Genomic DNA, 12,346 nt, shown 5'->3' with positions numbered 1-12,346 from the left:
TAAATAATTTCATAATAAAATTTTATTAAAAATTATAGGAGAAATTTTAGAATATTTCAAGATTCATATAAGAAAGAATAAAATAAAGAATTTCAGACTTTTTTGGCACTTTTGAAAAATATTCCAATTTGTATTAAAAATCTGATAAAGTTCTTCTCAAATTCTGAAACATCACAAAATTATATTTAGAAATTTAGAAAAACTCTGAAACTGAATTTTTTTTATATAAAAATTCTGAAAAATTATATGCAAAAATTTGAGAAAAATATTAATTAAGATCGCATATAAGTAATCGCAGATAAAACTTACTGTAAGCATAAAAAAATACTATTATCTCTAATCTTATCTTGTTTGATAAAAACGTATACATGTCCGAAACTTTTATCTGAAAAGGCTTTTATCTAGAAATATACAGAAATTAAGTAAGCGATTCTCCTCTAAAATTCTTTATAAAAAATTTCATAAACTAATGTAGGAAATTAGGCAAATGAAAGTTCGGTGCGGTAATGCATAATCATTGATATGTACATAAATTATTATAATTACACTTGAGTGTAATTATAATAATTTAGATATACATAGAATATAGCAAGTCAAAAATATAATTTAGATACAGAATGAATGATTGTGCATTAAATACTACAATGAACTCTCATTTGCCTAATATCTTACATTATTTTAATTTCGAGAGACCATAATTAGTAATTCTTATTAATTTCATAAATTGTCTCGATGCAACATTTATAAAATTATATGATTATATTATAATTATAAAATTATATATATAAAATTATATAAATCTTGTAAAATGTGTAATCTACAATTATACGAGTATATTTACGAGTATTTTTATAAAAAAAATGTAGACACTGATCTTTTCTAAAATCGCGCAATTAATTGCGCAATTTTAATTTCGATATAGTGTTTCAGCAAAACAATAGCAATATGACGAATCATAGCGACATTTAATAAAATTTTTTTTTAATTTGAAAAAAATTGTCCAATAATTAAGAAAATTATTCAGCTGTATTTTAAAAATATTATGCCGGAAATTCAATTACAATTAACAATTATCTAACAAATTAAAGTTTGACTTTATGATATTTTGATTCAGACCTGTCCAAAATTTGATTCATAAACCGAAACTCTTTCCTATCTCTCCATCATTTTGGTACAATAAAAAAGAATATAAATAACAAAGAATACATACCTGAAGTCTGTCTAACAATAAGCATCATAGAATGAAGGAATCAAGAGAATCCGTTTTTTAATCTGCAATTATAGTAACCGGTTTTTATTTTGTTATCCTCTGTCTGTGACATTTATAATGATATTCGGATCTTCTTCAAGCATTCTTGTTTCTTATAGAAAATATAAATACAGAAGTTTGCAGCAATATTGATACAACGTTGCATATTTCAAAGTTGGACAAACCTGATTCAGATGGAATGCTGGTGTCTATCCTTTGTTATTTAGACGTTATTTGTCTCTACTGAGACAGCAAAGAGGTGGAAGCATTTCGGCTGAGTTTTTCACAGGCCTATTCTGATTGTAATCACATAAAACTTCTTTCTTTCTTCTTTTTGTTCTGATCGATTCTAAATATTCAAATTATAAGCAAATTCATAGACTGTTCTTATTTCAAGATTGTCTTAAGTAATGTCTTAAGACGCTAATATGGTCCTCTGATTAGTTTGTGATTTCTTAATTAAGATTATATTTAAAGCCTACTCTACAATATGCTTTTCATTTTTTCTGTTTTCTGCTTTTTGTTACTTTTATATCTTATCTTTTTGCTTCTTTTTGCTCCAGTTTTTGTTTTATGTTGCTCGAGATAAAAGTTAACCGGAAGGAACAGAAAACACGTAGCAAAAAATGCAATTGTCAATAAAATGGTTGCAAAGAGGAAAAAAGCAAGAAACAAGAAACAAAGAGCATTGTAAAATAGGCTTAAGACGGTCTTGAATATAAAATTTGACTATGAATCATGGTCTATAAGTCCTTGTCACTATTGCGCATCTTTCAGCATTATATTATAATAGTTTCTTAGTGGATTATATGTTTCATAACATACATGCAATGAGTGCAAAAAATATTCGTAGGAAATTTTTTGTAAAAAAAATCTTATTTGTAGAGAATAAACGTTAATTAGATTTTATATAATAAATACATTTTGTTCTAACATAACATACAAACAAGTTTCGCATGTATTCCCGACTTTAGAAATTAAATTTCTTGACTGTACGAATACTTTTTGGCATTCAAACAATACAATTTTTAATTTTCGCTTATTTTTCAGATGATACATTTTCTATAATTAATACACATCTTTTTGGTATATATAATTTTTAGAAACATACAGTTTAGTTTATTTTTTATGAATTGTTAATTACCTAGCAAAAAATGTCAATTAAACGTCGAATCGACGTCAAATTAATATTGAAATCATCATATTGATATCGATTCAATATCAATTCGATGACTGATTTTTCGCTGGATAATATTTACTTTTTAAAAATAAAGTTTTTTTAAAAAATATTTTCTTTGTACAAATATATTTTGCACTCACTCTATATATATATTCTTATTTTAATAAAATAAGAAATAAATTAATAAAAATGTATAATTTGATCAAATGCCAAGATAACAATGACGTTGTAACAGTTACTTCCGGCAAGGTATCAAAATTTGTTATGCATATTTTATGTTACATATGCTGTTACATATATGTGGTATCACATATGTGTACACATATGTGGTATCATGTGTCCTTAGATAAAAGACGTTGATAACTGAGCATAATTAATTTTACATTGCCATCCAGTTTACTCATTAAGCATGGAAAATCCGTTTTATAAATGAATTTGATCAATGAATTTTATCAACAAATTTCATCATGAACGAGTTTCAACGTGCGGTGATAATATTTTCTATCCGCTGAAGACATCATGCCAACATTCATCGTAGGATGTCATGTACGATGAAAATTGTCTATTTTCTGTTCCTGCACTAGACTACACTAGAATCCTCTTTCTTATCTCATTTTAAGTTTCAAAAGTGTACACTAGTAATGTTCAGCCACAGAAAACAGATGTATGTCATGGAAAACGAAATGAATATCAATCGGCATGATGCCTTCAACAATTAAAAAAAGACTATCACCGAATGTTGTTTTTCATGAGACGAATTTTTCAGTTGAAATATCATTTCTTTGCTTAACAAGTGACTAATCGAATTATTTGACTTAATGATAAAAAAATTGACTTAATATATAATAAAAAAAAATTTAATAAAAATATTTTCAATAAAATGTCTCGCTAAATAACATACACACACCCAAATAGCACACAATATTTGTAAAATAAATCAGAGAATGATAATGTAAGAGTCGAACACTAAATGTCCACGTATAATGAATTTATTTAATTAATACATAATGTACAATAGACGTTTCGATCTTACTGTGGATCCTTCTCAATATCATTCAATTACTATACAATTAAGAACATTGATAATACACTTAAAGCTTACAATTATAAAATCAAATTAAACCTTATGTGACCTTGTGATGTGACTTGTAATGCAACCGTATTACAGTTATCCATATGGTTAAACATAATCTTTACCATCATTAACGAAAGATTATACAAAAGTTTGAATTGTTGAATGATAGAAGTAATTCGTAATTGATTTAATGTATGGAAATACAATTTTTTTCCGTTATTGTCTCACCTTCATTTTCAGTATTTGAATTTATTACTCTCAGTTACCATTTTAAATCTTACTTTCGTACGTTAGATCAATTACGAGAGATAAGATTATTAATATATAATCTAATATATAATCTAAAACTATGATAGGGTATCGTTGACTCAACAAATTTAATAGGTTTATAAAGACACAAAAAGATAAAAATCAACATCAAGAAAATAATAATGTAATTTATAAAATCAATTGATCGTGACATCTCTTATGTCGGACAAACGAAAAGACTTCGAACTAGAATTAAAGAGCATCGTAACAATATAAAATTAGATAAATCCATTTAGTAGTCACGAAATATATAATTGATTCCAATCACAGCTTTGACTAAGAAAACATTGAAATTTTAAATCGCGAGACTCCGAAAAAAAACTATTTTGGAAATAATTCACATAAAAGGATAAAAAAATGGCATAAATTTAATGAAGCATGCTGAGTTATTGAATCAATCTTATTTTAACATACTTGACAATATATGCTTATTGTAACAATTTTGAACGTACTTGTTTATGACTTAACAATATATATTCTCTGATAATATCAGTCCACTTCAAAACGTATGACAAGCAAAAACTGTTTTAGAACATAGTTTTTGACTTTGATTCAATAGGCTATTCTATATTTAAATTAACGTAAGTTATTAACATAATTTCTTATTATTATTCAATTAACTTATAATACTTATAATAATTATAATACTTATAATAATTTAATTATAAATTGACATTTATTATACAGAATATATTAGGACTAACTGCCGTTGAAAAAATTCTCAATCAGAATGTTGTACATTTTTTAAATCGTTGACTGAGCTGGATTCTCGATAATAACCAAGGATTAGTAAAACACACTTTTATAATTTAGACTTCAAACTTCTGATTAATTACCTATTTTTTGATCCGTAATATCTAAATGAAAAAATAAGTATGTAAGATTAGCCTAGAGCGATAATTTTTATTATTGTAAGTTGGTTGACTTTATAAAGGATTATATAAAAATGTTGTTATATATTTCACTGAGGAAGACTTTGTAAGTCAAAACTTCATATCTGAATTTTGAAAAACTTCATATCATTGTATTTACTTCGTTAAAAAACGAATTTTATTTTATGAATAACTGTAATTGTTCATTTAAAAAAGCTTTGACTTATTAATTATATTACGTATGGATATATTTCATATATAATTATACATATATAATAATTCATATATAATTTATTTATTATATATGAATATTTATTATATAATTTAATTCGTTATATATAAATATGTATTATATTATTATATGTACATGAATATTTATGCGTGTTTATATATGTTAATATATATTTATACATATTCATGCATGAAAAATTTTTTATCGAGAACAAACTTGCTGATGAATCATCATCGTTCATATATCATCAAAAGAAATATTAAAATAAGTGGATTCTATATATATATATATAGACAATGTATGTTGTCATTCGCTCAAGAATCTCACATCGTGCTACATCTCACGTTATCGAAATCTTCAAAAAATCAGTATAATGTACGACGTACGTGATAAAACTGTAATGATCACTGGAGCAGCTGGCGGATTAGGATATAAATTCGTCGAGATACTACTTCGTAATGGTGCAAAAAGCATTGCTATGATCGATCTATCAACATCAAACGGCCAGAATGCGGCGGCGACTTTGGAGAACGAATTTGGGAAAGGTCGTGCTGTTTTCGTTGCCTGCGACGTGACAAAGGCTGATGATTTAAAAAAGACGTTCAAAAAGGTTATCGACACATTCAAAGGACTTGATATTCTTATCAACAGTGCCGGTATATTTAACGATAATTATTTGGAGAAAATGATCGATCTTAATATTAAGGCACTAATTCACACCTCTATGATGGCATTCAACTATATGGGAAAGCATAAAAGTGGTAAAGGCGGTGTAATCGTAAACATTGCATCCGTAGCTGCATTAGATCCAGGTTATTTTAAAATTTAATTTAAATTTAATTTAAATATCATGAAAAAAACTTATAAGCCAAGCTATTTTATACTAATATACGTATAATTTACTTTTAGTATAGTAATATTACATACACCAACAAACATTTCGAATTTTCAATAATAGATCATTCTCAGTGTTACAAAAATGTTAAGTCTTCATGTCAAATGTCTTCAAATTATTAAATAAATCAAATACGCTCACATTTGAAAATTATTTTGATATAAATCTTTTGTCGTACAAAAATATTTGATGCTTACATTGTTACTCATAACATTAAAAGTTATAGTAAATTATATATTAGTAAATTATATATTAATATGAAATATCTAGCGCTCGGAGCTCTCACAAAAAACCCTTTTTTCAGGTCACTTTTTTCCAATATACGGCGCTTCGAAATATGCCGTTCTGGGATTCAGCCAATCTCTGGCAAATATGTATGACAAGACTGGAGTGCGAGTTATTATCATGTGTCCAGGCCTTACAGCAACAACATTAATCATAAACATCAACAGTAAGATTTGTGACTCTATTCGCCCTATAGTAACCAACGAGATTGCTAGTGTGGAGAATATGCCGAAACAGACATCTGATAACGTGGCACTTGGGGTGTTAAATCTGATTCAGAACGGTAAAAACGGAGCGACTTGGCTCAGCGAAGGTGACCAACCGCCATACGTCGTAAACTTTCCTCATTATTCCAAGCGATGTACGCCTGTATAAGTTATTTTGCTTATTTTACTTTATTTTGATCAATTTACATTACGATCAAATCAATTATTATATAAAATTATGCCAATATTAAAATAAACAATATGGTATTATATAATTAAACTAATCATATCTATGATAATTAACTCTTAGTTACACACGATTTTCCATTAGCTTTTAAAGAAAGATATTAGGTTTTAGTTATTTTTCTGCTAAAATAAAAACGTTTTAAGATGCATAGATTATATATTATATTAAGGAATTACTTAAGCATGAGTCGAATAGTATATTGCTTATCTTGGGGAAATATTAGGAACACGAAAGAAATCGTTACAAAATATTTACATCAACAGCAATTAATCTAAAAGTTCTTAAGTAAGATATTAAGATATTTTAATTAAACAATAGAACTTGTTGTGAATATTTAAATACATATATCAAACGATTACTTTTATTAAACTCTTCGTCGTTTGTTAATCGCTTAAAAATTTGTACCAATTTACCATAATTGCAACAATGTAATATTAATCCTGGAAATATCTTGATGTCTTCCTTAACAATTTTTTATCAATAAATATGTAATAACATAAATTTATTGCTGGATAACATTTCTTTTTCTGATATTTTCTCAAAATAAGCGATATACTACTCGACTCCGCTTAAGTAGTAGTCCTAGTTAAGTAGTCCTAGTAGTAGTATATAATATATAATTTATTGTACTTCTTGGAACTTTTCCATTTTGGCCAAAATACAACCAAAACTTAACATCTTCCTTTATATCATTGAGGTAATGAAACGAATATGTATAAATGAATAAAAAACTTATCATTTTGCACCAATTAAGTTTATTGATTGATTATTAATGCAGTGACATTAAACAAGAAGATAAGATAAAAAGAATTATTAAATTAAGAACGCTCATTTACATAGACACTACAATTTGCTAAAGAATCTCACATCTTGCTAAAGTTCACATTTTATCCAAGGCTTCAAGAAGTCATAAATATATAGTGTACAGAATAAAACTATAATTATGGAGCAGCTGGAGGATAGGCTATAAGTACGCTGAAATATTGTTTCGCAATAGTGCAAAGAGTGTTGCTATGATCGACCTGCCAACATCGAACGGCCAGAATGGCTTTGAGAACGAATTTGGAAAAGGTCGTGCTATCTTCGTTACGTGGGACGTGACGAAGGCTGACGATTTAGAGAAAACATTCAGGAAAATCGTCGACGCATTTAAAGAACTTGATATTCTTATCAACAACGCCGATATATTTAACGATAACTATTGGAAGAAACTATTGGAAGAAAACGATCGATCTTAATATTAAGGCATTAATTCACTATTCTATGTTGATACTTGACTATATGGGAAAGCATAAAGATAGCAAAGGAGATGTAATTATATAAACATTGCATCTATTACCGGATTGACATCAACTTGTTTTGTTCCAATATATTATGCTTCGAAATACGCCATTCTGGGATTCAGCCAGTCTCTGGCAAATATGTATGACAAGACTGGAGTGCGAATGGTTATTATGTACCCAGATGTTACAACAACTTGATCACAAGCATCAGTGATAAGATCTGTAACTCCGTTCGCACTATGTTAGAAAATGATGCTGCTAATTTGGATAAATATCAGAAACAAACAGTAAACAAAGTGTCACTTGCGATTTTAGATCTCATTCAGAAAAGTAAAAATGGAGTGATTTGGGTCAGCGAACGTGATCAATCGCCATACGCTGTGGATTTTCTTCATTATTCTAAGATCTTTATCTGTATAAATTAATATTTGATAACTTACTTTATGTTGTTTTGTTCAATTTACACAAAGGTTATCAAATCAATTATGAAATTATCCATTTTTTAAGTAAACAATGATATTGTGATTGAATTCATCATTTATTCATATTTATAATAATTAATATTTAACGTTAATATAACAATATGTTCTCACTTTCTGTTTTAAAATTTAATCTTAAAATCTTAATTTTTAGACAGCGCCGAGATTTAAAAAAAAAATCATGCATAGTTCCCTCATAAAACCCTATAACAATCCATATATGTACAATATGTCTACATTGAAAAAAAAATTGTTCAACTGACTAAATATATTTAGTTATTTGAAGATTAATTCAACAAATTTTATTTAATTGAATTTAATCGTAGTCTACTTAACATTGAATAATTTTTTTAACAGATTATGGTTGAATTCAATTAAATAAAAATTTATTTATTAATTAACCAAATCTACAAACAACTAAATATATTTAGTTAGTTGAACAAATTTTTTTTTTCAGTATAGTATACATTATACAAGTCATTATGTATAACGCCATATGGCACATATATACCGGTAATTTATAGAAATTAAGGTAAGATAAGTTCGAAATTATTTCATATAAAATAAACATTAATGAGAGAGAAAATTTAAAAAGATACAGTACACATCAGAGTCATTCAAATAAATAACTTTTTAAACATAGCATCATATTCGTAAAACTTTTTATTTGTTTAAATATTTTTTTATTTAAACAAGTGCAAGTCTGATCTTATATTTGTAATCAGCAATCCATAATAATTTCTATCTTTTGTATTAAATATTTTATCTTTTGTATATATATTATTATTTTATTTACAGATAATAAAACGATGAAAATTAAAGAAACAAACTATCTTTAGAATTACTAATGAACAAAAATAGGAAATGAAATATTTTTTCTACATTTACATTTATGTCGAATTGGAAAAGTGAAATGTATTCATTTAAATTTACTAGATAGGCTCGAATTTACAGCGATACAAGATCATAAGATTCAGGATACATTTTTCTTCAGTTAAAAATTTAGTACTTCTTATTTGCTAATTTTCTGCAAAATTTTGCTCAAACTGTTTAGCATGAAATTGCTAATTTAAAGCGACGGAGGGGAGGAGGGAGGAAAAATAACTTACCATTAAACTAGACACTCCCATACTAAAAGAAATATAAATATTACAAAATCAAGTACACCAAATTTTTTTTCTTTTTAATTGCTCCCAAATAAAACAAAATCATTTATAAAATGCAACGTTTTTAGAAATGCCATTATACATAACGTGCTCAACACTATATATTCGTATCTTATTTTTAACATGATTTCCTACTAAACAGTTTGAGGAAAAAAATTTAACTTTATTAAAGAAAAAAATAGTAAATAAAGAGCATTACATTTTTTTATCAGTTTCGAATTTTATTTGCGATGATGGGAGCTTAGGTTAATAAGAGTACACTTAAACTCTCTGTCAACTATATAAAATTTTTATCGCAATCTAAGTCTTTGAATATAGATTTTTACATTGTTCCAGACTGATAAAAATCTGAAAAATTCTTACACGCTGTGAAAGATTTAATAATAAATTTTTACTATTATATAAAATTGTATTTTATTAGTTTTTTACAGATTTTAATTTATCTATCAAAAATCAATTAAAAAATCGACTATCTTTAAAGTCCAACATTGCCAGCAATTATATAATATGTAATTGTTATTTATAACTTACATGTAATATATACGTATACATTTAAATTTCAAATTTATAACCTTTCCTATTTATCATTAAGATAAACTGTATTTCTTAAAAATAAAAAATGATAATTTCCCTGTATCAACAAGTCTGCAATTGTTGGACTTTTGATAAAATTGATAAAAAAGAATATTAAACAGCAACCAGCAAAGAGACAGTATCAATTATGATTCATTAAAGATTCATATTTCGCAGAAGTATCATATCTCACAGAAGGAGAAAAATTTCAAGAAATCAGAATAATGTACGACGTAAAGAATAAAACTGTAATGATCACTGGAGCAGCTAGTGGATTAGGCTACAAGTACGCCGAAATATTGTTACGTAATAGTGCAAGAAGTATCGCCGTGATCGACCTGCCAACATCAAACGGTCAGAATGCGGTAGCTACTTTGGAAACTGAATTTGGGAAGGGCCGTGCCATTTTCGTTGCCTGCGATGTAACAAAGCCTGATGATTTAGAGAAGACGTTCAAGAAAATCGTTGACACATTCGAAGGGCTTGATATTCTTATTAACAACGCTGGTATGTTAAACGATAAATATTTGGAGGAAACGATCGATCTCAATGTCAAGGCATTAATTCGCGGCTCTATGTTGGCCTTCGATTATATGGGAAAGCATAAAGGTGGTAAAGGCGGTGTAATCGTGAATATTGCATCCATATTTGGATTACAACCAAATTATTCATTTCCAATATATTCTGCTTCGAAATTCGCTGTTTTGGGATTTAGCCAATCTCTGGCAGGCATGTATGACAAGACCGGAGTGCGAGTGGTTATCTTGTGTCCGGGCGTTACAATAACAACGTTAATCTCAAATATCGCCGATAAAGTCTGTGACTCCATCAACGCTGTGAGCAATAACATTGACTTAAAATATTCGAGACAAACAACGGACAATGTGACACTTGCGATGTTAGAACTTATTCAGAAGGGTGAAAATCAAGCGGCCTGGGTCAGCGAAGATAATCAATCACCGTACGCCGTGGACTTTCCCCATTATTCCAAACGATCTTTGCCAGTATAAGTTGATACTTGATACGTTATAAATTTTTTTCTGAATACTGCAATTTTCTTCTACTGAATTACTAAATAAAAAAAAAAAAGCAAAATAGCTTAATCAAATAACAATCAATATATCTTATATTATGTTAATTTTTAATAAATAATCTCATTAAAACTGATCTTTTTACAAATTAATCAAATCTACGATAATTAATAATCACATTTTTATTAAAATTTCATGTTAAAATCTAAGGAATCATATATAGTTTTATATAAAATTTATAGCGATGTGAACTTTGATCTTTTAATCTTTTAGTAACAATCTTTTAATTAATTTTCATTTTAAATAAATTGTTTTATCAAATAATATTCTATAATTTCGTAATTGCAATTATAATTATGAAAGCCGTTACATTCGTTGAAGATAAGCTTTAAATTCAAAAAGTACATATTTAAACACTAAGAGTAGTAATGTAATATCTGAAACTAACGTAATATCTGAGAATGTTCCCTTTATAATAAAACAAGATTTATCACAGATATATTTTTTATCTATTTTTTTTACAACAAAAGTGAATATATATTATTTAAATCTTGAAATTTAATAGATACTGGAAAATATTCAAACATATTGTATTGTGTGTATGTACAATAAATTATGGGACGGTGGAATTAATGGGACCTTGAAATACTGCATAAATCTTTTTCACCTTCCATATATTAGACGCATGTGAGTGAGGATAACGATCCCCATTTTTCAATAGAATTCCAAATTTCAGGCTTATTAGAAGTGAAGACAATCTTATTGTTATATTGAAAATCTCGAACAGATCGTTATTACAAGAGTCCGATCTTTTGAGATAATGTAATTAGCTTTTTCTTTTTATTTATGTTTACTTACGTTGGCACAGAAATACATCAGAATTCTAAAAATTTTTTCAGAATTTTGTATCAACTTTTTAGTACTGCATTTTTTTATTTTTACCAACATGAGAAAATATGATATTAAAAAATTCTGAAAAAATTCTGAAAAAATTCTCAGAACTTTATGAGAAGAAAATAAATGATTTTTATCTCTTGCAGCTTTTCTATAAAGTTGAAATATTAGTATTATAATAATATTTGAGTAAAAAATTATTCAAGACCAATATTTGGTAATTTTTATTTAGTAATTAATATTTTGTTAACTGTTGCGAAAATTGCAAAATGGTAGATAATGGAAAATTGCAACTTTCGACTGAGTTTGATTCACTCTACCTGCTCATGATGAGTGACGAAATATGTTAAAATCACTCTGTGTGTGTGTG

General features: G+C 27.2%; 2 protein-coding genes and 2 pseudogenes across 2 annotated transcripts; 3 read left to right on the top strand and 1 right to left on the bottom strand.

Moving 5' to 3' along the window:
* Positions 1-5,238: 5,238 nt before the first annotated feature.
* LOC108695106 (15-hydroxyprostaglandin dehydrogenase [NAD(+)]-like) lies at positions 5,239-6,472 on the top strand. Its single transcript, XM_018204866.1, has 2 exons — positions 5,239-5,729; positions 6,117-6,472. The coding sequence occupies exons 1-2, from the start codon at positions 5,291-5,293 to the stop codon at positions 6,470-6,472; spliced, it is 795 nt and encodes a 264-aa protein (XP_018060355.1). The 5' UTR covers positions 5,239-5,290.
* Positions 6,473-7,466: 994 nt separating this feature from the next.
* On the top strand, positions 7,467-8,258 carry LOC108694912 (annotated as a pseudogene).
* A 1,967-nt stretch (positions 8,259-10,225) lies between these two features.
* Positions 10,226-11,726, top strand: LOC108695097 (15-hydroxyprostaglandin dehydrogenase [NAD(+)]-like). The gene has a single exon (XM_018204855.1). The coding sequence runs from the start codon at positions 10,276-10,278 to the stop codon at positions 11,059-11,061; it is 786 nt and encodes a 261-aa protein (XP_018060344.1). The 5' UTR covers positions 10,226-10,275; the 3' UTR covers positions 11,062-11,726.
* Positions 11,727-12,287: 561 nt separating this feature from the next.
* LOC108694911 overlaps positions 12,288-12,346 on the bottom strand; it is a 668-nt pseudogene continuing 609 nt past the window's right edge.

Source organism: Atta colombica, unplaced genomic scaffold (genome assembly GCF_001594045.1).
Source record: "Atta colombica isolate Treedump-2 unplaced genomic scaffold, Acol1.0 scaffold126, whole genome shotgun sequence".
NCBI lineage: Eukaryota > Metazoa > Arthropoda > Insecta > Hymenoptera > Formicidae > Atta > Atta colombica.
This window is presented reverse-complemented; position numbering and strand designations above follow the sequence as displayed.